The sequence below is a fragment of the Drosophila kikkawai genome, chromosome 3R (assembly GCF_030179895.1).
Source record: "Drosophila kikkawai strain 14028-0561.14 chromosome 3R, DkikHiC1v2, whole genome shotgun sequence".
Lineage (NCBI taxonomy): Eukaryota > Metazoa > Arthropoda > Insecta > Diptera > Drosophilidae > Drosophila > Drosophila kikkawai.
The window spans coordinates 32,007,870-32,034,616 of record NC_091731.1 but is presented as its reverse complement, the minus strand read 5'-3'; the positions used below and the strand labels follow the sequence as shown (position 1 = coordinate 32,034,616).

General features: G+C 39.6%; 11 protein-coding genes across 13 annotated transcripts; 8 read left to right on the top strand and 3 right to left on the bottom strand.

Moving 5' to 3' along the window:
* The first annotated feature begins 2,380 nt into the window (after window positions 1-2,380).
* On the top strand, window positions 2,381-8,161 carry LOC108077785 (uncharacterized). Of its 2 annotated transcripts, none has more exons than XM_017171285.3 (6): window positions 2,381-2,535; window positions 3,522-3,898; window positions 3,960-4,764; window positions 4,857-5,296; window positions 5,352-6,066; window positions 6,134-8,161. In XM_017171285.3, the coding sequence occupies exons 2-6, from the start codon at window positions 3,534-3,536 to the stop codon at window positions 7,778-7,780; spliced, it is 3,972 nt and encodes a 1,323-aa protein (XP_017026774.1). In that variant the 5' UTR covers window positions 2,381-2,535; window positions 3,522-3,533; the 3' UTR covers window positions 7,781-8,161. The 2 variants fall into 2 exon arrangements, with proteins under 2 accessions (XP_017026774.1, XP_070142461.1); XM_070286360.1 differs by lacking the exon at window positions 2,381-2,535 and adding an exon at window positions 3,341-3,358.
* A 1,227-nt stretch (window positions 8,162-9,388) lies between these two features.
* On the top strand, window positions 9,389-9,986 carry Cys (Cystatin-like). The gene is made up of 2 exons (XM_017171430.3): window positions 9,389-9,619; window positions 9,691-9,986. The coding sequence occupies exons 1-2, from the start codon at window positions 9,429-9,431 to the stop codon at window positions 9,881-9,883; spliced, it is 384 nt and encodes a 127-aa protein (XP_017026919.1). The 5' UTR covers window positions 9,389-9,428; the 3' UTR covers window positions 9,884-9,986.
* A 701-nt stretch (window positions 9,987-10,687) lies between these two features.
* LOC108077894 (uncharacterized) lies at window positions 10,688-11,321 on the top strand. Its single transcript, XM_017171432.2, has 3 exons — window positions 10,688-10,802; window positions 10,859-10,956; window positions 11,050-11,321. Exons 1-3 carry the CDS (start codon window positions 10,743-10,745, stop codon window positions 11,237-11,239), a joined length of 348 nt encoding a protein of 115 aa, XP_017026921.1. The 5' UTR covers window positions 10,688-10,742; the 3' UTR covers window positions 11,240-11,321.
* A 192-nt stretch (window positions 11,322-11,513) lies between these two features.
* LOC108077895 (cystatin-like protein) lies at window positions 11,514-12,097 on the top strand. The gene is made up of 2 exons (XM_017171433.2): window positions 11,514-11,735; window positions 11,800-12,097. The coding sequence occupies exons 1-2, from the start codon at window positions 11,611-11,613 to the stop codon at window positions 11,993-11,995; spliced, it is 321 nt and encodes a 106-aa protein (XP_017026922.1). The 5' UTR covers window positions 11,514-11,610; the 3' UTR covers window positions 11,996-12,097.
* A 600-nt stretch (window positions 12,098-12,697) lies between these two features.
* LOC108077632 (cystatin-like protein) lies at window positions 12,698-14,413 on the top strand. 2 transcript variants are annotated; one of them, XM_017171046.2, is made up of 3 exons: window positions 12,698-12,847; window positions 13,954-14,066; window positions 14,162-14,413. In XM_017171046.2, exons 1-3 carry the CDS (start codon window positions 12,839-12,841, stop codon window positions 14,352-14,354), a joined length of 315 nt encoding a protein of 104 aa, XP_017026535.1. In that variant the 5' UTR covers window positions 12,698-12,838; the 3' UTR covers window positions 14,355-14,413. The 2 variants fall into 2 exon arrangements, with proteins under 2 accessions (XP_017026535.1, XP_017026534.1); XM_017171045.2 differs by lacking the exon at window positions 12,698-12,847 and adding an exon at window positions 13,751-13,888.
* A 470-nt stretch (window positions 14,414-14,883) lies between these two features.
* LOC108077631 (cystatin-like protein) lies at window positions 14,884-15,524 on the top strand. The gene is made up of 3 exons (XM_017171044.2): window positions 14,884-15,016; window positions 15,107-15,222; window positions 15,277-15,524. Exons 1-3 carry the CDS (start codon window positions 14,957-14,959, stop codon window positions 15,473-15,475), a joined length of 375 nt encoding a protein of 124 aa, XP_017026533.1. The 5' UTR covers window positions 14,884-14,956; the 3' UTR covers window positions 15,476-15,524.
* Window positions 15,525-16,257: 733 nt separating this feature from the next.
* Window positions 16,258-16,803, bottom strand: LOC108077673 (pre-intermoult gene 1 protein). Its single transcript, XM_017171094.3, has one exon. The coding sequence runs from the start codon at window positions 16,789-16,791 to the stop codon at window positions 16,258-16,260; it is 534 nt and encodes a 177-aa protein (XP_017026583.2). The 5' UTR covers window positions 16,792-16,803.
* Window positions 16,804-17,807: 1,004 nt separating this feature from the next.
* LOC108077675 (spore coat protein SP96) lies at window positions 17,808-18,260 on the top strand. Its single transcript, XM_017171096.2, has one exon. The coding sequence runs from the start codon at window positions 17,817-17,819 to the stop codon at window positions 18,258-18,260; it is 444 nt and encodes a 147-aa protein (XP_017026585.1). The 5' UTR covers window positions 17,808-17,816.
* Window positions 18,261-21,054: 2,794 nt separating this feature from the next.
* On the bottom strand, window positions 21,055-21,546 carry LOC108077674 (integrator complex subunit 5-like protein). Its single transcript, XM_017171095.2, has one exon. The coding sequence runs from the start codon at window positions 21,526-21,528 to the stop codon at window positions 21,055-21,057; it is 474 nt and encodes a 157-aa protein (XP_017026584.1). The 5' UTR covers window positions 21,529-21,546.
* Window positions 21,547-23,048: 1,502 nt separating this feature from the next.
* Jig lies at window positions 23,049-23,495 on the bottom strand. The gene has a single exon (XM_070286258.1). The coding sequence runs from the start codon at window positions 23,493-23,495 to the stop codon at window positions 23,049-23,051; it is 447 nt and encodes a 148-aa protein (XP_070142359.1).
* A 1,631-nt stretch (window positions 23,496-25,126) lies between these two features.
* Window positions 25,127-26,222, top strand: LOC108077672 (nucleoprotein TPR). Its single transcript, XM_017171093.3, has 4 exons — window positions 25,127-25,241; window positions 25,300-25,338; window positions 25,483-25,571; window positions 25,652-26,222. Exons 1-4 carry the CDS (start codon window positions 25,182-25,184, stop codon window positions 26,028-26,030), a joined length of 567 nt encoding a protein of 188 aa, XP_017026582.1. The 5' UTR covers window positions 25,127-25,181; the 3' UTR covers window positions 26,031-26,222.
* The last annotated feature ends 525 nt before the right edge of the window (window positions 26,223-26,747 follow it).

The following is a 26,747-nucleotide window of genomic DNA, read 5'->3' as shown; positions in this document are numbered from 1 at the left end:
CGAAAATTGGCAATATACGCTGATCAAATTGTTGACAAACTTTGCTGCTTGTTTAATTAATAACGAATCACAATTGTTGGCAAAACACTCGCAGATGTTCGCAAAAAAATAATAATGAAATACAAACGAAATACTAAGTCAAATAAAAAGAAAATAAGCAGCACTTTGGTGATTTTTACGCTCATATTTAATTTTTAATTCGTCAAGCTTGACTTATTTGTTTATAAAGACACAAAAGCGTTGAATAAATAAACGTTGCTTAGTCACTCAGAGATTAAGCGTAGTTTTAATATTTTTTAACAATAATAAATATATAAATCTTATCATTTTTTACTATGGTTTAACAAAACAAAACGTAAAATGAATCTTAGATTCAAATCGGTTTTTTCGTACTGTAAACCGTTTAGATGTTTTGAAGATTATGATGTTGGTCCATTATATAAATTATCGCTAAGCCTGCTGTATTGTGACCATTAAAATAAGTCTAGACTCTAGAAGTATTTATTGACTTTTGAAACTTTAGTGTTGGCCAAATTCCTTGCCAGGCTGTATAAGTGGTCCTTAAGTCTTGTTCCATGTACTTTATAGTAATAGTCTGAACTTTATCCCGAGTTTTGGCAACTGTCTTTGGTCGCTGATGCACCACGGAGCCCCAAAAAGCCTCCTTAACGTTGTTCAGATGATTTTTTTTAGCAATTCCGTAAACTTGAAAGACATCGAACAGGGTGAGGGCTAGAATTTACTCCTATATCATGACCAAGCGATGGCTAGTTGCGTAGTGCAAAAGTCATGACAATAAAAAGGTTCAAGGAATGCTTAAAATTTGGATTTAAAACTATATTTATAATTTTTCTTGTTCGGTTTCTGATTTTGTGTTAGCCTAATAATTTGGCTTTAAGCATCCGTACAATATTGTACTTCAAGTTCATAAGCTTAACTATCTTCTGGTTGCCCGCAGCAGCAGCAGGTGCCACTGTGGTGGAGGTGCTGGTAGGAGCCACTGTCGTAGTGGTCGTTGTGGTCGTGGTGGTGCACTCTTCAGAATCGGTGGTGTCAGTGGAGCAGTCAATGCAATTGTCGTCCGTGGGGTCGTCTTCGCAGGTCACGGCAAGGACTCTACTCAGGCAGCAGGAAAGGGCCGCGATCAGGATCAGATACTTGGATGCCAGCATGATAAACTCTTAGTTGCCAATTTACAATATGTGTCCCCCATCCATTAGGTGCCTTATTTATACGAATTCTTCCGCTCACCGGAAATATAACTTGTTTTAACAGTTGTTATGATTTCTGCGAGTGAGAAAATTCAAAATTGGCAATAAACGCTGATCGAATGGTTGACTTTGCTGATTGTTTAAATAATAACAAATCATAATTGATGGCATAAGAATCGCAAATGTTAGTAAAAAATATTATATTGAAATAAAAACTAAAGGATGTACTAAGTCAAAAAAAAAAGAGAATAATCAGTACTTATTTTTTAATTCGCCAAGCATAACTAATTTGATAATTAAAAAAAAATCGGTATATAAATATACGTTGCTTAATCACTCAAAGATTGTTTAAATATTATATTTTATATAAACAAACAATAAAACAGTCAATTGAAAGTAAGGTAAAGGCTACAAAAATGTGTCTCACTAATAAAAATATTTTAATTTTTATATTTTAATGTATAAAAAACACGATGCAATAATAAAATAAATTATAAATAAATAAGTTATTCAATTTTACAACACTATTTCCCGTTAACACCGAACTATTTCTTTTGATCTGGTAGTACCCGGTGTAAAGCTAGGTGGCATCCCTAACATTCCTGCGAATAGCAGTCAGTGATGTCTTTTCCGCTTTTTTTTCCGGCAAATTCAGTTTTTTTTTTAATTTTAATACATTTTAAGTGCTGTTTTAATTGTGGTTTTAATTTATATTGGAACAGTATCGATTATTTACTTATATCGAATAAGATTGGGAATTCGAGGAAAAATATAAATTGCCAAAACAGACTTAAAAACAAAAGCTCCGATATTCCTTGTTTCCAAGCACAGAATTTAAGGACTTTATTAGACGGGATCCCACTTAATTGACCAGGGATAGCGAAATTTAAAAATAACTGTTAATTTTAAAATTGAAAATAAAAGTTGAATTGCTATAACTGTTAAATTGATATATCTTAATTCTTTAAAAATATGCAAATATGCGATCCTTGGAGTTGTCAGAGTAATGTGCTGTTTTGGAAATTTTGTATACTTAAAATAAAAAAAAAACAAAATATATTTTATTTTTTAAAAATCAACTTATTTTCTTGAGGAATTTAGCTCTTTCCAACTTTTTTTTTCGTTAATTCAGCTTTTTTTTCTCAGAAAAAACGACATCGCTGATAGCAGTGCGAAGAAGAACAAGAAGAACCGAACAACGCAATGGCAATTCCTCCAATTCCTCTTTCTCCGGTCGTTCGTGGGCATTTTGCGAGAAAACTTTTCGCCGCATTTAAAAACGGGCGCATCGAAATATGCAATCAGCGTAAAGTTTGGATTTAAGGTAAACAATACCACCGCCGGCCGCCAGTCATATTGCAAGTTGTTTAACCTCAAAATGACACCGACAACCTTGTCGGAAATTTAAAATAAAATAATTCGAATTGGGAAGTGCGAGACTTTTCGGGCGTGTGGTGTGTGTGATGTAATCGTTTGGTCAGAATGGCGACGGCTGTCTGCCGCTTTTTTGGCCGCAAAAGCAATTGCCAGGGCTTTGTTTACATCAACGCCGGGCTTGCGGTCTGGAATATAAATAAAAAGACCGACTTAACCTCATTTATGGACCCAAATTGGTGTTTATAAGTTGGAATATTTTGCGTGTAAAAAAAGCTTGGACACCACCAAGTCGTTCAGAATGGGCGAACACCGTGGGTGCGAGTGGGACAACCAGTGTGTGCGCGACAGTTGAAAGTCAGTGGTGCCAAAAGTTTTGGCTAAAAAAAAGTTATATTGTGGAGAACACCTAATTTATTTTTTAATTAAAAGAGTAAATTAAGTAACATTCATATTCAGAAAATATAAATTTTATTAACAAGATTCGATTTTGCTGTTATTTAAAGTCTAGATTAGATTTAATAATTTAAATTTTTTGCACAATGTAAAATTGTACAAAGTGCTTCTGTATCTAGCTACGGAATGTGTTTTCGCCATCACTGTTGGAATCTGGCAAGGCGCTGCCACCCCTTCAAAATCAACAAAAACAAATGGTTTCCGTATGAAAAAAGTGGCTAATCTGCTTAAATTTGGAACTGTAATTAATTTTCTAGAAATATTGAATATTATTATTTATCGAAAGCCAGTCTTCTGTGTGAATGAAGGGATTTAAGGTACGCCCAACCGATATGTGGCAACGCCGCTAGTTGCACTCTCCCTCTCCCACGGTTTTCGGCCTCTGAGCACATGTTAAGCGGCAGACACAATTGTTGCTCGTTTTCCGTGCAATTCTATTTTTTTTGTTTATGTGCTTACGTACGCTCTCTCTCTTGCCAGGGCCAGTAAGTGATGAACAACCAGGACTATGGCGGCATCCAGTGGATACAGCACCATCCCGCTGCAGGCGACTCCTCCGAGACGGACATTATGGAGCACGAAGACGCCGACGGTGATGATATGGTGAGCGGAGCGGACGGCGACCCGGATGGGGACGGAGATGCCGACGTTGATCTGGACCATATGGCTGCCGAGAACCTGATCTTTATGGCGCGTGACGGCCAGCTGGGCGAGATTATCGCCGCCAACGAGGGAACCGTCCTGGTCACCGCCGATGGCACTACGGTAGCTTATGCGGAATCATTCGACGACGACGCCCAGGTGGTCACCGAGGAGGTCATCACGGATGACTGGGTGCAGCACCAGGGAGCCGAGCGGTGAGAGATAGATCTGGCCACTAAAAGCTGTTGAATTAACGGATTTCTGCATATTTTATAGCGTGGAAATCGCCGCCGAGCAGATAGCTGGCATCAGTAGCTCTCAGGAACTATTGGACATGGAGCAGGATGAGTATACGGCTCTGCGACCCTATCCCTGCGACTTTTGCAGCCGTCGCTTTCGGAAGAAGGCCAGCTTGAACAACCATATGCTGGCCCACCAAAACGACCGACCTCATCTCTGCAAGCTGTGCGGGGCACGCTTCTCACGCCGGGCGGAGCTCATTAGCCACTTTAAGGCCCACGCTGAAGCTCAAGATGCTGCAGATGCCGAGGCAGCAGCCGCCGCCGCTGCCGTTTCGGGCTCTTCTTCCATAAAGTTCGAGAATCAAAGCCACAGGCAGACGGATGATCACTACTACGAACAGGAGTGGCCGCTGTATCAGCAGCAACATCAGCAGCAGGAGCAGGAACAGCAACAGGAACTAGGGCAGCATGAGCAGATGCTGCAACAGGAACAACAGCAACTTGTCTGCAACAGCGAGGTCCAGTTTGTGGCCAGCTACACAGCATCGGTGGCTCCTCCTCCTGCTCCGTCGCGTGGAAGAATAAGCAGGCTGAAGCCCAAGGAGGAGAGCAGCCAGTTCATCGTAATTACCGATAAGCCGGCACCCAGTGAGTTACGGGACTACATGGCCAGTGAGCCGGTGCCTCAGCCAGTGGTGCCCACATCTCAGCCCATGGCCATTGATGCGCCGCCTGCACCGCAGCCAAACTTCCCGGTGCTGGACGACAGCAAGCCCTTTGTGTGTCAACAGTGCGGATTGGCTTTTGCGCGGGAAAAGGCGCTGGTCTCTCACACAAAGGTAAAAAGAGATTCCCAAGGCTGCTGCTTTTATACCTGAAAACAGGTTCACCAAAAAAAATCCACCACTAATTTTACCTATTTGGCTTGCAGAACCATCGCGTGGACTCGCCCTTCGAGTGTAACCAGTGTCAGGAGATGTTCTGGGACAACAGCAGCCTGCAGGACCACCAAAAGACGCATCAGTTTGAGGAGAGCAACTCCGAGTATGATCCCGCTTCCGGCGAAGATAGCGCCAGCGAAACGTCGGAGCCGGAAGATCAGCTCTACGGGGAGTTCTACTGCAACGAGTGCGGCATCTCCTTCCATCGCCAGGATTTACTGCGACGCCATGCCAAGCAGCATTTCAAGCAGCAGGATCATCATTCGACGGTGGCGGCAGGCGACGGCAGCTCCTCGGACGTCATAGCTAGCGGGGATCAGGCCAAAGAGGGTAATGACGGCCACTGTTGTCAAACGTGCGGTAAATCATTTCCAAGTGCCGCGGAGATGCTTTCCCACGCCGAAATCCATGCGAGGTTTCCTCCCTTCAAGTGAGTTGCAAAGTTGTCGCAATCGAATTCTTTTTAATCCGAAATCCTCTTCCAGGTGCGTTCTTTGCGGCATAAGTTTCTACGAGGAGCAGGCCATCAAGCGGCACCTGCACGCCCGCCATCCCAACGAACTGAAGGCCAACTCCTGTGTGCTATGCGGCAAGGAGTGTCGCGACCGCAAGGCCCTGATAAAACATGCCTGGGATCACTCCCGCGAGAAGTGCCACTCCTGCTCCAAGTGCGGCAAGAACTTTCACAATAAGGCGCGACTGAAGCGGCACATGGCCTCCCACAGGGACAAGTCCGTGGTGTGCGAGGTCTGCCAAGAGGAGTTCCCCGACGGACGTACGTTATCTAATCACCGTCACTCGCATAGCACCACGTCGCCGGGCAAACTGTTTCCTTGTCACGAATGCGGCAAGACATTCGGATCACGCAGTTCCCAGCAGATCCACGTCCGCATCCATACGGGTGAGCGTCCCTATGGCTGTCGCTACTGCTGGAAAGCCTTTGCCGATGGCGGAACGTTGCGCAAGCACGAGCGGATCCATACGGGGGAGAAGCCCTACGCCTGTTCCGTGTGTCCGCGTGCCTTCAATCAGCGGGTGGTGTTGCGCGAGCACATCCGTTCCCACCACTCTGGACTGGATGGGGCGAGAAATACCTACCACTGCACAGTGTGCTCGGAGGATCTGGCATCCTCCAATGACCTCATACAGCACCTCATCCAGCACAGTGATTCGAACACCGCCAAACAGCGTCAACCAGTGGTGAGTTCCCTAATAAATTTTACTCTAAAAGTATCACAAAAACTTAATTTTTAAAACCTTTTTTTAGACGGGCCCGCGAAAGTATAAGCGTCGACGCAAGCTGCAGCCACACGAGATCGCACACATGCGGGCGGAACACAAGGATGCCAATGGCGGCGGCGACGAGGAGGAGATTTTGGGTGCCGAAGGCAATGGCGATGGTGATGAGTATGCCAGCGATATCGACCTTTGCGACTTTGATGTGGAGAATGTGGACGATCTTTTTGAAATGGCCGAGTCGTCGCCCAAAAAAGAGAAGCGCAAGAGGGCATCGGCGACATCTGTAAAGACAGAACAAAAACCTATTTCCAATGGCGGCGGATCAGCGGTGAAGCCTGTCCAGGAGAAGAACAAGGCCAAGCTGCGATATGACTCCACCAGCAGTCAGCAATCGGATCGAATTTGGGAGGAGAAGTTCCTGCAGGACAGCCAGGTTTCGCTCTTTCAAATCGATTCGCTGGTGGTGGTCAACGATACACATCTGCAGCCCGCTAGCTCAGCGGCCATGCCCAAGACGAGAGGTGGCGCCAAGCAGCAGCAGCAGCAGGCCAAGCAGCCCGTTGAAAGAGCTAGCAACTCCAATCCCTCGGCTGCAAGCTCAGTTGGCACATCATCGGCCTCCGCCTCTGCCTCTACATCCACTTCCAGCAGTCGTAGCAGGAAGAAGACGGCAGCCGCTAAAACGGCTGCTGCCTCGCGACCCCGGATGATTCACACAGAGAAGACCAAGGTGCCGGCCAAGGAAACTGCCGGCGGGGAGTTGGCCAAGAAGACTCGCTCCAAGACCTACATCACCCGCACGGAGACGAGCAATCTGGGCAGTCTGGACAAGTCGCGCAGCCGAGCCTCCAACATCGTGGATGACTACGAAATCATTTCACCGGCTACCCATCCTCCCAACCAGATCAGCTCCAGTCCCCTGCACATCAAGCAGGAACAGGAGCAGCAGCACCGTGTCCCGATGATGTACGACGACAATCTCCTGATAGACGCTGCCCTGCTGCGGGAAAAAACCTACGAGAAGTTCAACCCGAGCATTGTGAATGATCTGGAGGAGATCCTGCGCTCGCCGCTTAAGCACGAGCGCAACACCCGCCTGCGATTCACCAGCGAATCCTCGACCACGCCACAGTTTTTGCCCGAAGAAGAGCAGAATCTGATTAAGATCGAGCCCACGTCTCCAGATTTGCGGGAGATGCTGGAGAGTCAGAGTCAAAGGGTCAGGGTACCAAGTGGCAACACACCGTCGACCTCGTCTTCCTCCGCCGCCAGAACTTCTCGTCATCGTATGATCACAGCCAGTGGACCAAGAGCAGGGAACAAGAGAGGAGCAGGCAGTGGTAGCAGCGCTAGCAAATCTTCACCTGCCCCGGGAGTAATGGCCAAGAAAGTGAGCACTGCTGCCAGTAAGGTCGGCGGCTCGTCCTCGTACCTTAATTACGGTGTGGATGCCTACAATGTAAGTGTACCTGCCAGCGCCAGCACTGCCGATGTGGGCAGCGGATTCTTTTCCATCTCTGAGGTCGTATCGGCCGCCGATGCTGCTGATGCGGCGGCCAAGGCGGCTGCGGCCGGGAAACCGGAGCGAAAAACGCGCAGTTTCGAGTGCGAAATGTGCTCGGCCATCTTTTACGATCGAGCCCAGTTACTGGACCATGTGCACATCCACATCTAGATGGGTGTGCCTGACGCTGCCTAAACCACTCGCCCCCGAAGGAACCGATGGCGTTTTCGGGTTTCATACATATTTCCCCAAGGGAAGCACAGCAAGCCTTGTATTTTTGAAACCTCTTATCCTAAAAAAAACATACAAATAACAATTTCGATAGGAAATTGGACGGATGTTACCTCAGCCTCATGGTATCGTCGTGCATCGAACAGCAGATAGATCGTTGATTTATGCGTTATTTAAAATTGAAAAAACATAAAAACTATTTAAGAAAGAGAGCCTAGTTCGTAAGACTTTTAAGTTTGTACCTCAGAGCTTTTGTTTTGAAGAATCGATTGGTATGCTGGAAATAAATACATCATTAAATGGTTATCAATGCCTTAAAAAGTGTCTTGTGTAATGGATCTCAACGGAGATGTCAGATAGATCGTTGATTCGACGAACTGCTTTTGATAAGGGGTGCAAAATGATGTAATGTGTTTGCTGGAGCTTCTTTTGGAATCAGTCTCTGGAGATCTTTAATTTAGAAAAACGATGGAAAATTACCATAACATATCAATCATACCATATCATATCAATCATACAAAATCTGTCTGAATTCAAGCTTCATTTTGGATATTTAAAAGGGGTGACTTGCAAGTAGTTTTTTAGGGGTAAGTAAATTATAAATAATGATGATTTTTTCATCGGTTTTATTTGTGTCTATTGAACTTTAAGAACCTCATCATTAATTTAAGTTGCTTATTTAAAGGCTGACATATATGACATGCCGAAAAGCAAATAAGTGCAATCAAGCTGCTTTATAATGCTTCTCTGTTTATTAAATGGAAATGACTGATGTGAGCTTGCACATAGAACAATAAATGTCATACATAGATCATATCTACCAACTACTATAGAACACGCGCTCCAAATGGCACTGATAAGAGGTGATTTCCCCCGTAAGCCAGATGTGTTTGCTTGTGTTTGGTTTGAAGCCATGATTATATATATACCTTATATATATGAGTGAGATCGGAGAGTTGTGGTTTGTTTAACTGTTTGGACAGCTTTTCTATGGAAAACCGCAAGTGCTCTGTCAATCCCAGAAGATCAAAAGGTCCTATATAGGGAATAATACCCTTGAGTTAGCTTTCTACTTTTTATAAATAAATTAATTAGCAAATGCCGGGGTTTTGTGACCCTAAATATAGTAGATTATTCTTTCAAATAGCTTTGTTTGGAATATTGAATACACATACGATGTAAATAGATGCTAATTTAAACGGGCGGACTTTATAATAAAGAGAATACACATTTAGATAGGAACTTGTCAGTGATAAGTATTCGACTTGTTGTTACCCTGCAGAGAAAGGGGCCTAAGAAATTAGTCAAGGTTTTGGTTTTTTTTTAGTTAACTTATAATTTTCACTTACAAATTACAAATGAGTTATGAGAACTATTACTGACTCATACATTTTACTAACAGAGAGCGAGAGAACCAAATAGTTTATACTCTTGCTATGTAACATGCCCGATATACCCTCTCTGGTGACATCTGCCTATCGTATTTTTCCATCGTCGCGTCGCCCTCCCACAGTGATGGCAGGTATATATAATAGTTCGCTTTAGTGGTTGTTCAAATCAGTTCTCTCACAATCGTCGAGACAGCAATATGAACGGAGTTAAGTCGTTGTTCCTTCTGGGCCTGGTCCTCCTCAGCTTGGCCGCCTTTGTTGTTGCCAATGATGAACAACCCGTTCTCGGAGGTCCAAAGCAGTTGGAGGGAGACGACAGGAAGGCGGCTATTGACGAGTTGGATGCCGCCCTTGCAACTTTGGCCACTGGAGATGGTCCCAGCTACAAGTAAGTGAAGGTCTCAGTCTCAGTCTCACTGAATATCAAAACTAATATGTGATTCTTTTCTATCCTCCCAGGGCCATCAACGTGAAATCTGTTACTGATCAGGTAGTTTCTGGATCACTCAAAACCTACGAGGTGGAGCTAAAGAACGGCGATGACAAGAAGGACTGCACTGTGAAGATCTGGTCTCAGCCTTGGTTGAAGGAGAACGCCACCAACATCAAGATCAAGTGCGGCAATGAAGGTGAACTGGACCGTACCTGGTAACTAACCAGCAACCGAAGTTTAAAAATGTGTCTTCAATCAATGTGAAAACGTTCTTAAATGGACAATTTTAATAAAAAATAAAGCTTTTGGAAAAACAATTTAATTTGCTAAAGATTGTTATATTAAAAATTAATTACGAATTTATAAGAATTATTTTTATATCTCAGATATTTATTAGTAGATATACTAAACTCTTCATCAGGTAAACGCCTTTTCAGGTGTAAATTCATTAAATTGAATATAAAATATTTATAATTCGCCGCAAAATTCATTATTAGATAACCAGTTTTGTTGGCAAACCAGTTTGCTTATATATGGCATATGGCAAATAGGTTGTTCTCTCACTCTTAACTATTGTGTGAATTTAATTAGTCAATGTTGACGTCGACATCATCAGTTAACGCAGTGGATGTTACAAAATAATATTTTTCTTTCCATTACTATTTTTTTTATCATGTTGTAAATTATTTTACATTGCAATTGTTAAGTCAATAATTAAATTAAATAGTTACATGTCTAGCAGTGCATTTGTATTCCAAGTATGAATAATCATCTAATTCTGAAATTGATAGAAAGGTCCAGATTTTATTTACATGAAAAATACTTAAACGTCATTTGATTCCTAGATTTAAAAGTTAAAAGTTAACCCAGGTTCAATCAAGAAATCGGGCGTAACAACTCAGGTCAATATATTTTAAAAAGTTCAATTTGAGAGCTCCCAAATTAAGTGTAATTGATAAGAAATATACTACAATATAGTTTACATAAATTCGAATGAATGTATAATATATACAACCGCATCTATAAAAAACCAATCGAGAACTTTGTCTAATTAGTTTGAAATAAGTGTTTGGGAAAAATGCACTCTATAAAAATATTCTTGGCTATCAGCCTGATTTGTACCGTTGCCTTTGCTTGGGTGAGATGAAATTAGTTTTTAATATATAACAAATATATTGTTGTTGAAACCTTTAGGACTCTGGTAGCCTAAAACAATTGGAGGGAGATGATTTAACGGCTGCCAACGAACTTTTGACCAAAAACTTCCACAAACTGCTTGGTCCCAGGTACAAGTAAGTATTTAATTTAAATTCAATAAATCATATGGAAAGTTTTCTTAGATTTAAATAATTCAACTTAAATTATTTTATATTGCTTTATTTCAGTATCATTCAGTGGTTTCCTACAAAGTCTTCGACTAGCATTTTTTATAAATATGTTGTGGACATTTCTGATGGCTCCCACCGGAATGAGTGCACCTTTACCATCACGCAAAATGTTCCCCCCGTTGAGAATTACAACAAGATCGATATGATGTGCCAGGGAAAACTAGAACTGAAAACTGAATATTGGTAATTGGTCAGATAATGCAATATCTGAAAGTAAATCCTATATTTATATATTTTTACAAATAAATTAATCTTCTGGAAAACGCCAACCTCTTAGATTTCTTCACTTAAAAATATTCCCTTTAAAATTCTCATTGAAATCTTTTCGAAATCGTTTTTATATGCTACCTGTTTACTTTAACATGAGTCCCTTCAGTTCACACCCTCTATATGCATATATATAAAAAAATATATATATATATCTGACTTATAAAGTGGTTACCCCAGTGGAACTTAAATCAGTTTGCTCATGAACGTTGAGCGAGTTACATTAAGTCATTGACTTCGTTGTATATTCTTTGGGTTTGTTTTTTTACTCTGACTAAAGTCAAGTTGATCATGAGTGACGTAGAGGATTTCCCTGGAGGGATCAACAATTTGGAGGGCTTGAAGAGACAGGAGGCTTTGGATCTGCTGAACTCTTGCCTCGCCCACTTGGCCAAGGAAGATGGTCCCAGCTACAAGTGAGTTGGTTATAAAAATATATGTCCAAAATGTAAAAATCAATATGTGCTATCCGTTGATCAGGATCATTAAAGTGATTTCTGTGACGGGTCAGTTGGTGGCTGGAGATCTCTACAGGTACAAGCTGGAGCTGGACAATGGAACCGACATAAAGCAGTGCTCCATAAAGATCTGGTATCGAAGCTGGCTTAAGGAGGATGGTATCAATATCAAGATCAAGTTTGCTGGAGAAGAAGGCGAGCTAGATAGAACTTGGTGATCAATGTTCTATAAGTTTGTTAATTTAAAAGAGTTTTATTTTTGTATTCAAAACTTTTGTATGTGAAATAAACATAATTGTATAATTTATTCTTATAAAAAAGTAATTAAAATGTATTTTAAATATTTAAAATAAGTAGGAAATCGGGACCAAGGCCAACTTATATATAAATTCCTACCTGAGTTCTCAACAATATTTACACTTAGAAAGAAAGACTTGGTATTTAGGTAGGAATTATATCTATCTTATATATATATTTACTTGTAAACATTCTGAACCCTACCCAGGTAAAAAAAATATTGATAAATTATCAGGTAAGCGCTACTTACATCACCACATTGTATATAGGGCTGGGTTCCTAGAGGAACCTCATATAATGTTCGATATTTCTTCTTCCTTCTCTCTCTTTTAAACGAATTTAAATATGTCAATGTTGACTCTATAATATACTAAAAACATTCCACTCATTAAAATATTATTTTCCTTTTTTCTGAGGCTGAATAGGCTTTGTTCTTTTCACATCACATCAACAAGCGAATTTTTTCACAACAATATGGGTAATTCTACACACTCACCGGTATTGCTTATTTTTTTGCTTATCGTATATACACAAACAATGCAATTGTTGTTGCCATTTATGAACTGATAAGGGAAACCTGAGTAATACCTTTAGCTTAAGTCAAATGTTTGGGAAACGCATGAAACGCATTCGTATTCCAAACACCATTCGGAGAACGTCGCAGAGTATTTTTACTACAAATTACCAGATAAATATTATTTTTTCTTCAATATCGAAACGGTTTTGATTGTTATTTAGTCGTTGTTTTACTCTTGAAAAGTGAAATGTCTCAGGTGAATATATTTAACGATAAGGCATTAAAATTATGAGGAACTTTAGTGCGTGATTAAAATGTTTTCCTTTTGAAATCACTAGGTTTTTTCAATGACAAAAATAAAAACAAATAATAATATTATTCATCAAAATTTAATATAATATATAAATAATATATAAATATGTGTCAAGCCTAAAATGAGTAATAAAACTATTGCCCGCCTTATCAGTTCTTGCTTTTAGAATTCAGCAAACATTTTGCTGATAACACATTGTGAAAAAAGCAAAACAAAACAAATACTGTTTTGGTTAATATAAAGAAACAACAAATTGATAACATATATTTATGCAAACAATTTAAGAAACGTTTTGTGATTTAGAGCTTTTTTTGTAATACAAAAAATATAAATTAGCGAGCTATGTATGAGTTGAGACCATAGATTTTTTTTAATATTTGTTTTATCTAATTTATTTATCCAAAATGAAAGTAATTCCCTATATAAGTAAACAACAAGACCATTTTTCGGATAAAATTTACTATTATTAAGGAAAAAATAATTATATTTTTTTTAAGACGAGTCTTTTACTTGTAAAACAGGAAACCGGCTTGACCTTGTGTCTGCAAAAAGATTATTCTTGCAAAGCCAAAGATTGCTGCTAACAAAAACCACTTTTGTAATTATAAAAAAATATATATGACGGCTTTGCAAAATTAATTGGCTCTTTGTTCCCCTGTGATTTCTAAATTTAATCAAAAATTCGCCTATTTCAAAGTACATAAGATGAAAGTAATGTATTTAGAAGTCAAATCAGAGTTCAATTTTAAGGGCGTTCATTCTCGGGCCGGCCGGAAGGCTGTAATCTACGGGTACATAAACATATACAATATATATAACTATATATATGTTTAGCCTCCCCAAAAACCGAGACCCTATCAGTCTCCTATAAAAGAGGGAGCTCTGCACTCTGTGTACTCAGTTTGAAACGAGCATTCGGGTAAAAAACACACCATGAAAGTGATCATTGTGTTTAGCCTTATTCTGTCTGTGGCCTTCGCTGGCGTGAGTTGGGATTAATAAATTATTTAATTTTAATAATTTTCAAATATTAATCGCGATTTTTATAGCAACGGATACCCGGTGCCCCAAGGACCCTTGAAGGAGATGAGCTGAATGAGGCCAAGAAGCTTTTGACCACCACATTCGCTGGTCTGCCTGCAGGCGATGGTCCCACTTATCAGTAAGTTTTTATTTGAAATTAAAATAAATAATTTAAATATTTACGTTTACTTATTTGTAATAATAATATTTCATAATATTTCTCTGTTATTTCAGGGTTGGCAACGTGGTCTCTGTGACTCGTCAAGTAGTAGCTGGCACTAAATATAAATATGTTGTGGACGTTTCCGATGGATCCGTCACTGAGGAGTGCACTGTCACTATCTGGCAACAGCCTTGGCTGCAAAAGAATGGTAACAACGTCAAGATCGAGTGCAAGGATGTCGTCAAGCTTAATCACACCTGGTAGATTACAGTGACTGATTTTTGTTTGCGCCTCGAATAAAAAGTGATTTTAAAAAGTAATAAGAGTTGGATGAGTGATTAAAATATTGAGGGAAATCTAAATTGGATTGATGACCTGCCAAATGATGATGACTTCCCTTTGAAGCCTTTATTCTTGGTTTTATTTATAAGTATTCTGGTTTATCTTTGGCTGGCATAACGAAACAGGGGTATCTTGAAACTTTTATAAATATTCTTTGTTCCTTTGTCTTTTCTTCCTTTGTGTGGACACAGTTGCCGATGAATCAATACACTTTAGCAACTCCTGACCTGCACAATTCAGTATAATTAAGTAATGTATAAAACAACCCAAACAAGTCTGAAAATAAATTAAATTAAAATTAAATAAAGAAGCTAGATGAACGAGGGGTTTCATTGTCGTCGGGTTCAGGTTTGAATGCACGAGCTGCTCTCTTTCTCTAGCGATCGGATTGTTTTAAACTTGCCTTAGCAGATATACAGATATAATATGTATTCTAGAGGAACACTCGTATATTGTCAGAGTTAGCTATAAAAGAGGTCTCTCGGCAATCGGTTGATTTAGTTTGAAACAGGTGTTTGTGAAAAATGCAGTCTATGAAAGTGATCTTTGTGTTGGCACTGACATTGGCAACGGCTTCGGCGCTTGTAAGATGTGATGGATTGTTAAATAAAAATTAAAAAATAAATGGTAATTTATAAAGAAATGTATAATCAAATACAATAACAAATTTTCAGCGCAGTCGTCTGTTCGGTGCACCCAAGCCGCTTGAGGGAGAAGAGCTGGAGACAGCCAAGGTTCTCTTAACAAGCACACTCGAGGAACTGGCCGCTGGAGAGGGTCCCAAATACGAGTAAGTTTTATTAATTTAAAATATTTAAAAAGATAAAAAATATTAGTATTACAGAGTCATAACGGTGACATCAGCAACTAGAAAAGTAGTGTCAGGATCCCTAGACACCTTTGTTGTGGAACTCTCCAATGGCTCGGAAAATAAGGATTGCAAAGTGCAGATCTGGAGCCAGCCCTGGCTAAAGCCTCTGGGAACCGGCACCAATGTCAAGATCTATTGCCAGGATGACGAAGTTGTGGAACGTACTTGGTAGACAAAGTACTGCTAACCATTAATAAATTGTGATTATCTGAAAAAAGTAATCTTTAAAACTTGTTATTGCGTTGGATAATCATGCATATACTTTGGTGAATCCCTAAAGAAATCGTGCTAATATAATTCAAAGTGCTGCGGATTGATTGTGGAGTAACCAGTTTCAGAGTTAAACGAGTATATTTGCGGCTTATAATTTTGAATAGGTCAACAGAGCAGAGATCAAACGAAATAAAGTTCTATTGTCAGTAGACTTTGTAATAAGTAAATTGTAAATTTGAATCGTAAATTGTACACTTTTTATTAGAGGACACAGTTCAATGTTAAAGTAATACTATTTAAGATGCCTTGATCAGCAAGTGTTTGCAGTGCTTAAAATTTTAAAACTAATTCGTTTTTTTATTTTTTTTTATACAGAATACAGAGAACGTGGAGCCGAAAATTCAACTAGAGATAAAAGCGTACAAAGTGTCACTTTTTCTATAAAATAACCAAAGATAGACACTGACTTACTTTACTTTACTTCATTAACACCTATGTAAATGTTAGCTTTTGTTTGTTAGTTTTCTCTTGATTTATTTCAGACCTTTAGAATTTTACTAAAATTTTACTATGGCTCCAATACAGCTTCAGAAGTCATCAAACTCAAGACTTAAAATTTTAGTTAACAAGGAAAGTTTAATTCTTTTTTCTTGCTTAGAAAACATTTATTTTTTATTGAATGCTTTTTTCCAATTCTAACAAATTTTTTGTCATTTCATTGCCTATGAAAGATTGTCCTTTTTAACCGCTCCTGTTATTGTTCCTGTTGTTGTTCCTGATGTTGTTCCTGCGGTTCCTCTGACGCTGAGCCCTCTGACGCTGGCGCTGGCGGCGACGTCGCTGAATCTGCTGGCGGCGCCTCCTCCTACGGTTGTTGTTACCGCCGCTGCTGCTATTACCGCTGTTGCTGCTGCTGTCGCTGCCACTGTCGCTTCCAGTGCTAGGAGAGTTTGAGTCCGAAGGAGTCGAAGGTGTCGAAGGAGTCGAAGGGGATGAGGGCGAGGTGCTGCCATCAGTGGGGGTGGTGCTTCCATCAGTTGGGGTGGTGCTTCCATCAGTTGGGGTGGTGCTGCCATCCGTTGGAGTCGTGCTGCCATCAGTGGGAGTAGTACTTCCATCCGTGGGAGTAGTACTTCCGTCCGTTGGGGTGGTGCTGCCATCGGTAGGCGTAGTACTGCCATCACTTGGAGTGGTGGGATCCTCCTCGGCCCGGCTGTAGCTGGAGAGGCACAGGGTGAAGAGGGCAAGGCCCAGGAGAAGAGTGGTGGCTCTCATAGTTGCTGTCGGTTCAAACTGATTGACTTGCTTGATGATCTTCGGTTGGAGGCCATCGCTTTTATACCGCTTTCTCCTCCTCCCGGCTCCAGCTGGGCTAATAAATTGATTGAAAAGAACTTTCGGTATTGGCGAATTACAGCAGCTGTCAGAAAGCTAATATTTATATTTATTAGCCCTTGTTAATACTTGTTTCTTGGCTAAATATTTGCAGCGTCTTTGGGGTAGAACGCGTGGTAGAAGACGCAAAATATTAGCTTAATATCTGGGATATTAGTTGCTATCACAAGAAAGCTGATTGTTGGGAAACCTACAACTCGAATGAATACTTTTTAATGAGTGTTTTTAGGCGCTAACGAATATTAACTTTTGATATTTCTTGTGGGTAACTTAAGGCTGTCTTAACAATTTTTCAAATTTTTGTTATGGGAAATATTTAGTGTTTTGATAAGTAAACTAGAATTGGTAGTAAATTAGAATTGGTTGAATATATTTGTTATGTAGTTAACTCTTAGTTTTGATCAGAAAATATATTTGAACAGAGTCTCGTAAGTTTTGTTTATATTTTTCTTAAGGCTTGAACTAATAAAATATCTTGAATTTTCAGCTAATTATTGTAATATTACCTAGATAAAATCGTATAAAGTACCAAAATAAATAAATAGTGCGGAAATATATTCCTTTCAAAATTTAATTGAAGTACTAACCTTTGTATCCAACTTATTAAATGTATTCCCTAACCCGTATAAATCCCATCTCTCGTACTTCACAAATAAAGCCAGATGTATTTTTCTAACCGAACTTTTTTGCGAATTCTCCGCAAACAAAACTCAAACCAATCTTTGTGCAAATTCTTTGCAAACAATTAACGAAAATAAGAATAAAATTCAAAAAATACAGCTGCGTAAATTTGCCAATAATTTGTGGATGCCTTAGGCGCGTGGAATCGAAGCGGGTATAAAAAGCACTCCCGAAACGGGAAGCCCACACAATCCCGAACTCCCGAACAGCCAACAGAAAACACCATGAGAGCAGCCACCATCTTCTCCGTGATCTTCGTCCTGGCAGCTTGCCTGCTGAGGAGTAGCGATGCGGTTACCTGCACCGCTGATGCCAGCGTTGCCAACTGCATCGACTGCACCGATTCCGCCAACACTTCGAATGCGGAATGTGTGGCAGAGGCAGAGGCAGCGGCCACCACCACAACGGTGGCTCCTACAACAACAGTGGCCGCAACGGAGGCGACTACTACGGCTACGGCCACCACAGTTGCGAGCACCGCCACCGGGGGCAATCGTAAAAGGGTCCGAGTGACCAACATGCGATTTGCAGTCACACGCCGCATTCGCATCTTTCGCAACAGGAGCACCACGGCGCGTACCACCAGCACAAGGAACCGGAACACCGTGAGGAGGGTCAACGTGAGGAACCGCAGGGGCAATGGCAATGTTCGCGTCATAGTGGGCTAGGAGGAAAAGAGGAATCAAATAAACAACTGAAGAACTTTAAAGAGATAACAAATTAATGGTTTTCATTTGGGGAGTGTACCATAAATATAAATATAAAATGTATATAAATAAAATATAATATTAATACAAATTCAAATTAATTTAAGGGGTACAAGATATTTATTTTGTTTTTAAAGAAGAAAGAGGATAATTTCAAAGAGGAAAAGAATAAGGATAAGAGGTGACATATAACGAAATAAATCTATTTATTATACATATGCATTAATAAATATATAATCTATGACTAACGGAACCTTACATCTATATAGAAATTGAAATAATTTTAGACCATTTTTGAAACCAGCTTAAAATTACTGCAAAGTTCGTACGTTTTATTATATTTAATGTATATATTAAACTTTTTTTTTTCATAATTTATATTTGTTTTAAAATAAATGCCTTTATGATATGGCAAAGTTTTTGTGTATTTGTAAAATTATTTACGCCGTACTTGCTGCATATTAAAGATTCTTATTTGTAGTTCTCTTCTAATTATCAGTTCTCTTCGGTAATTATTTTCTAAGCCAATCGTTGGCGAATTCTCCGCAAACAATTCAAGAATGAATTCTCAAATTTGACAAGAACCAGCTGTGTTAACAAGCCACAAGAATCGAACCACTATAAATACCATGCACACGCTCTATATAATATTTAAGAAGCAAGCATCTGTGGCATGATGAGGGCAGGAGCAATCGTATCAGTTGCAGTCTTGGTCCTGGCATCCTGTCTCCTGAGGAGCAGCGAGGCTGTAACTTGCTCAATTGATGACACTATCGCTGGCTGCACGGACTGCACGCTTACAACCAATATCTACGATCCGGAGTGCCTGGCCGAAGCAGCAACAACCACACCATCTCCCACCATCGCACAACCGCCCAGCGCACAGTGGGGCCAATCTAGGTTTCCTTGGCATAAAGTTAAGAATGTGTTGCTGATGTTTTAATGATTAGTAAAAATTCTTTGTAAATAAATATTCTTGCTGCACAATTTACGCTAATAAATTATAATACAAATATTTGCACACATGTATAAATAGACTTTAATAAATAAAGTGAAGAGATAAAGCAATAAAAATATGATTATTTTTGATTTCTTTGATACTCTAGAATATTTAGTATCATTTTTGCAGAGTTTATAGAATTTAAATAATTAAATAAAGACGCGTTTTTCTTCTTCTCTTAAAACAACAAGCACACCTGGATACATTTACTATTTTATTTATTAGAAGAAGATACAATAAAAAAATATGATGCAAACACCTGTGACAATACTTCTAGCATATCGAACCCCTATAAAAACCTTGCCGACATTTAATATCTACGTCAATCTAGATTCTAGAACCATGAGAACAGCAGTCATCACGGTTACCATAGTTTTTATCCTGGCAGCCTGCATCCTAAGGAGCAGCGAGGCGGTCACCTGTACCGCTGATCCTACCGTCACCGGATGCATTGACTGTACCCAGAGCTCCAACGCTGCGTATGCGGAATGTGTAGTTGAGAACTCACAGAAATCCACCGCTGTTCAATGGGGCCACTCTTCGTTTCCTTGGAGCCGAGTTAAGAACATTATGTTAATGTTTTGATAAGTTTATAATTCAAAAATAAAACAGTGGTTTGAAATCTTTTGTCTAGTTCAAAGAAATACTTAAGATAAATTTAATATAATTTTGAACACAGTTTTTAGAGCAATTTTCTATTCATTTAAATAGTAAAATAATTAGCTGCAACAATAAGTTGTTTCATATTGAACTTACTTCAATCAAAAGATTTTTCCAGCTTTTCCTTTTATATAATTTGAAACACATCTCTCTTAAAACAACACAAATATAGATATGTGCTTGCAAATTAATTTATAACGCAATCCTACGCAAATTCTAAGCAAACAATCGCAGAAAGTACACTAAAAATATATGCCAATTAATAAAAAGCAGCTGTTCCAATAATTTAAGCGTGTCGAAACGCTATAAAAACTTATTTGACATCTCATATTAACCTCAATCAAGAACCATGAGGCCAGAAGTAATTACCATATACGGAATCCTCGTTCTGGCAGCCTGCATCCTAAGGACTAGCGAGGCAGTGACCTGCACAACAGATCCCACAGTCACCGGGTGCATCGATTGCACCGCTGATCCCTCCAACTCACAGTGCGTTCCCGAGCTTACAGGTGGCACAACAAATAATCCCTCCACGCCATGGGGCAACTCACCGTTCCCGTGGGATAAGGTCAAGAGAATTTTATTAATGTTTTAAATTCTTTGAATAAATCTTCAAGAAGAGCTCAAAAATTTATGTCTAATTTTTAAATGTGCTATGGGAAAGGTTTATGTTTCTAACGATGTTTTAAGACATTTTTATGATGAGATGATCGATTTTAAATCTGCGAAAAGGTTTCATAAATATAGTATTTAAATTTAAGAATTTATAGGTATTTTTTTACATTAAAAATAGAGACTTAAGCTGGTTAACCAACAACAAAAAAGTAGGCTATAAAATATTACCTTACCAAAAATTAAAACATTTGTTGTATGTTTACTTTTTTAACGACTGATCAGCAAATAAATAATGATTTAATTATAAACCGAGTTGATCTATTAATCTTTTTAAAATATTTAAATAAAGTTTACATTTTGTGCGACGCTCTGTGGAGTTGAATTAACAATGCTTTGTATTTAGTTTATTTATTTATACATTTATTTAATTTTTCATAACAAGTGGCTTTTACATTCGGAAATATGTACTTATGTATGATTCTAGCCAACAACGACGCGAACCCTGCCGTTGCCATTGCGTCCTTTGACATTGCCACGTCTGGCGTTGTTGCCGTTCCTACGGTTAACGTTCCTTCGGTTGCGATTCGTGTTGCCGGAGCGCCTGCTGGCGGTTCCGCGGCGGGATGTGGAGCTTGTGGTGCTGCTCCCGACACGGATGCGCCTCTGGGCCGTGTACGTCAGATTGTTGACGCGGACGATCTTCGCATTGCTAGGACTCGTGGATGCTGTGGTAGTGGCTTCCGTGGTGGACGTGGTTGTGGTAGCCGCAGTTGTTGATGTGGTGGAGGACGCTGCTGCCTCTGCAATACATTCCGCATTCGAAGTGTTGGCGGAATCGGTGCAGTCGATGCATCCTGCGACGGTGGAATCAGCGGTGCAGGTTACAGCCTCGGTGCTCTTCAGGAGGCAGGCGGTCAGGACGAAGATTGCGGAGAAGATGGTGGCTGCTCTCATGGTTGGTTTTTGGTTTTGCTTTTGATTAGCTGATTGAAGTTGGTTGATTGATGCTGGTTTGGGATGCCCGAGCGGTTTTTATAGTGCTTCGATCTGTGCCAAATTTACGCAGCTGTTTCTATCGAATTTTGGTTTATGCTTTTCAATTGTTTGGCCAGAAATTCGCAAAACTATCGACTTGAGAAGATTAAAGTTGTGCACTGAGAGGAAAACTAAGTACGCGAAAATATATAACGAATTGGACTTAAAAGTAGGTCAACATCTAGCAGTTAGTTAACGAATTTTAATTGAATTGAAATGTATACTTTGATTATTTTTGATATATTCAAATATATTTTATTTAAATAATGGAAATATATTTATTCTTTTCATAAGTGAGTATTGAATATATTTAAGGTACATATTCCATATTCACTTATCTTATTATAATAAATAGCTCGTTTTTTCTTCAAGTGCACAAGACTTTGGTCATAAACTATCAGATCGAAATGCTTTCATTGATAGTCGCCTTGTACCATGTTTATTATTGACTGTGAATCCACAAAAGATGCTCAATGACATCTGCTACTATTATTTGAACTCCTAAGTTGAAGGTTTTAATAATAGATTAGCCAATGCCATTAGGCTTTGGATAATCTGGATCAATATTAAGAGTGGAAAGAACTTTCTGTTGAGTTATATTACAATTTTATGTTTATAGTACATTTTATTTTATTTTTAATTGTATAAGAAAATATATTAAATATATTTTCTGATATATAATACATATTAGCATATTCAAGAGTATTTAATCCTCTGCATCTCCTAGCGTTTGTAAAAATTTAATATGCGTAGTCCGTATTCTTCACTGAAGAAAGTTTGGTTGGCTGATCTCCTGGCCAAAGGACATATGAACATATAAGGGATGATTCCTCTGCCAAAACTCAAAAGATTGTTATTAAGATGGAAATAGGTCCAAATTCAACGTTTTTGCTTCTGATTACAGATGCCAAAACCTAAAATTGAGGGCAAAGTTTCTAATTGTTGTCAACGTCACCAGCTTAATGGGAGGAATATGGAAGTAGAGCGGATTTCTGATGAGCAATTGGGCAAAGTTCTTGGCCTCAGATTATGTAGGGATGTAGGAGTCCATCTTGGAGGTGTTCTTTCTTTAACTGCATCACAATCACTGCACAGCGACAGCAATTCGTCAGATCTTGGCTGTTTTTAGGAACATTAAGCAAACCTTAGAGTCGAGAGTAGATCAAGTGCAGACATAAGATCAAAGCTAATCCTCCGGACTGGGAAATTTTTGTCAATTTTGTTTAAGAAAAGGTATTTATTGGGTATTTATAGGCATTTATAACTACACAATAGACCACTGAGTGAATTCTGTTTTAATATTATAATATATTATTTCAAAAATTCAAAAACAAATTTTTATTTTGGAATGCAATGTTAAAGAGTTTACAGGATTTATTTTCAATAAATGAATAAGCGTATTTCCCGACCAAACGGTTTGTCATCAGGATCGATGGTTCCTAACCGGAACGGTTCTGGCGCCTACGGGCAGCCCTCCTTCTGGCGGCCCTCCTCCGTGCGGCGGCTGCGCGTTTCCTTCTGGCGGCCGCCCTTCTCCTGGCAGCCCGCCTTCTGGCCGCAGCGCTGTTTGCATTGCTGCTGCTTCCACTTGAGCTCGAGGGTGTGGCGGAATCGGATGGGGTAGCCGGAGTGGCGGCAGCGGCGTTGGCTGCCGTGCTGGATCCATCGGCTGAACTTGCTGTCGAGGAGTCTGTGGGTGCAGTGGTAGGCGCTACGGTAGTGGTTGTCTGCTCAGCAATGCAATCCGGTTCCGAAGCGTTGGCGGAATCGGTGCAGTCGATGCATCCTGCGACGCTAGGATCAGGGGTGCAGGACACCGCCTCGCTGCTCCTCAAAAGGCAGGCTGCCACAAGGAGGAGTCCGCTCAAAATGCTTATGACTTTCATGGCTTGATTGATGATGATGCTATCGGCCGTGGGTTTAGGCTTTTATAGTGCTCTCTCCGGGCTGGAAAGATGGTTAGCAAGTTTACCCAACTGCTGGCATCGAAAACAACTATTTGCCTATGACCATTGTTTGTCAAAAATTTGGCTTAGAAAGTCGCTCCCGAAGATGGCTGCAATTGTTCGTCTTTCAGTTCGGAGGTGTTTATCGGTGGTATTGACAGGTGTTACGATATTATTATAAGTATATTAGAAGTAGTACTTCTAGCAGCTATACTAGATCAAGCCATGCACAAATTATGAGCAAATATACGCAGCTGTTTCTCTCGAATTTTGGTTTATTTGTCGCGCTTGTTTACAGAGAATTTACTGTGATCGGTTTGGGGTGGGCCAAGCCACACGTGCAGGGGCTTACTGAACTTTGGACATGTGTTCAAAACTAGTTCAGATTGTGTTTATTTAAAAAAACGTTGACTTTGACAATAGCTTTTGTAGTTATTTAAAACATTTTTAAACCAGCCTAAAAGTACGCTATAAATCTCACTAAGATATAGTTATTTTCTGCATACTTTCTGGCAGGCTGAGGTACATATTTAGTAGCAGATATATTTCAGATCCCAAAACCTTTAAATACTTTCCCAACTTATTTAATCACCCTTAAAAACTCAATATTTTTTGGAATGCAATTTATCAGAGTTCACTGAATTGGGTTTACAAAGGTATTCAAGTCAATAAAACCAGTAAAAACCTTAGGGAATGTCCTGTGTGCCTTAGCCGGATCGCCTTTGGTTTTTCTTGCGCTGCCTTTGAATTCTCCTCCTATTTCGCGCCGCCTCTCTTTTCTTGGCCATGAAAGCCTTTCTCTTCTTTTTTCTTCTGGCTACAGCTTCTGCTTTACTGGTGTCCGACGACAACGAGGATACCGAGTCGCTGGACTGGCTGCTTCCAGATACAGTGGACGAGGTGGTCGTAGAAACAGTGGAGCTAGTGCTCGAGCTGGCGCTCGCCGAGGTGGAAGAGGAGGAGTCTTCGACTGCGGTAGAGGACGTGGCAGTTGAGTCGGTGGTGTCCGGTGACGAGCCATCAGCCCAGGACACCAGGGCAAAGAGTCCGAGCAGTAACCAGCACCAGAAGAACACAGGTCTCATCGTGAGAAGAATGCGATTCAATGCAATAATTTTCAATTTCACTTGCAGCGCTTTTTATAGCTCCAAGAGCTCTGTTTGCACTCAAAACCATCTTTAATTAGCCCCGAATTTATGCAGCCTGCTTTTTGTTAGACACATAATGCACTTTATTTGTTATTTGCAGACAATTTCTTTGGCCAGACTCTACAGCAAATAAATGTGTTACTTTTAATAGAATATAATTGGTTGAGCTCTCATTTGAGTTTAAATTAAAAACATTTTGAGTGCTTTTTACGAGTATTAATAATGGCTAGGCTTCGCGTGAGAGTTTAGACCATTTTTGTGTCTGCTAATGTATACGGTATTTTTATTGTTTTTGTTTTTATAATTATCATGACGTCACATTTTACACCGAAGCGAAGCGAGAACAATGAGCCAGACGAGGGAGTATTTTGATATTCATATTTTCACAGCTTTTATATACACATAGTATATTGAATCCACTGACCAGCCTCGGCTTTGGTTTGGTTCAGTTTGCGCCGATCAGCGATCAGACTGAGCCATGGCTTCACCCAGCTGCCTGCTGATTTTTCTCGGATTTATTTCATTAGCTGAAGTTGCAGTGAGTTTTTAAGAATATTAATCTTTGGATTTAACTAAATTTCATGGTTTCTTGACAGTTTTCAATATGTGTTCCACCGAATCACTGCATTGAAGATGTGAGTATACTTAACCGAAAATTGTCTTTAATTAGATTTTATATGAGTTTTTGATTAAAAGTGAATTAAAAATCTAGTTACAATTCTTCTAATTGTTATTCCAACAATCCTTAATAAAAATCAAACATTCCCTAAATCCCACAGATGGACGACATCGATGCACAGGATCGATTCAACTATGTCGTGTCCAAATATGAGGAGGTGGATATCAAAATTGCTGGAAAGCCGGCTGGGTGAGATAGGATTTCCGGCCAACTGGCGGCATTGCTGATACGCTTGTCATTGGCATTTTTATTTTGCATTCCGTTGACAGTTTGCACGGCAAGGTGGTTACACATGGCTTGAAAGTGGAGCGGCACTTGGTATTCCATTACGTGGACAACACGCTGCATGACGTCATCCAGACCTGTACGTTTGTGGTGTCCAACGCACCCGAACAGTGTGAGGGCATTAGCACCTTTTGTAACAGTTTCGTGAGCCGCCCGCCACGTCCATTGCTAGAGCTTCCATCCCTTATCGTCTGCGAGGATGAAGTCCGGTTAGCGGGGGAAGACTCAGAGTCGAAAACGGAGGACCCAGATGAGGAGGAGGAGGAAGGAGACCCCAATGCTGGATCGCCACCTGAGGCTGATCCCACGAAGGCGGTCGTTGAAGGAAATGGTACCACTGCTAAATTTAGGATGTTTAACTAATTGGGATGTGGAGATGTTATATTGCAGTAAAACTGAAAGGTCATAAAGATTATTACTTATTTCCTTATTCTATGATATTTTTACTGATTTTATTGCTCAGTTGATGTACAAGCAAAGTCATGGTCATTTATCACAATTTTGTACACAGTTTTTATACACTTTCCCATAAATAAAATAATATATTTAAACAGCTATCTGTGGTGTATTTTAATTTCCTTAAAATAAAGCTATACAAAATTGTATGTATATTTTTTATTGAAAAACTTTAAAACATTTTTTTTATAATTTAGAAATAAATAAAAGTTTATTTTTTATATTAAATTATTGAATAAAGTAAAACTATATATATTACGTATATGACTAGTGAACATGCTCACCTTATTTTTCTCACTTACCTCTAAAAATAAAATTAGTAAATTATTTAATAAGTTATTTAATTAAATTACCATTTAAAACTCGATTTGGTTTTGCTTTAATTTAATTAAATGAAAAACTATAAATATTACGTATACGACTAGTGAACATGGTCATATTTTTTTCACTTATGTACCTCTACTATAAAATTCGTTTTTTATTTAATAAGTTAGTTCTTTAAATTACCATTTAATAACATATATTAACAAAATCGTGAATTCATGTGAAAACTCGATTTGTTTTAAATTAAGCCCAAGAGTATGCTTGCTCCAATTAAATTCATACTAACATTTTCCCTTGGCC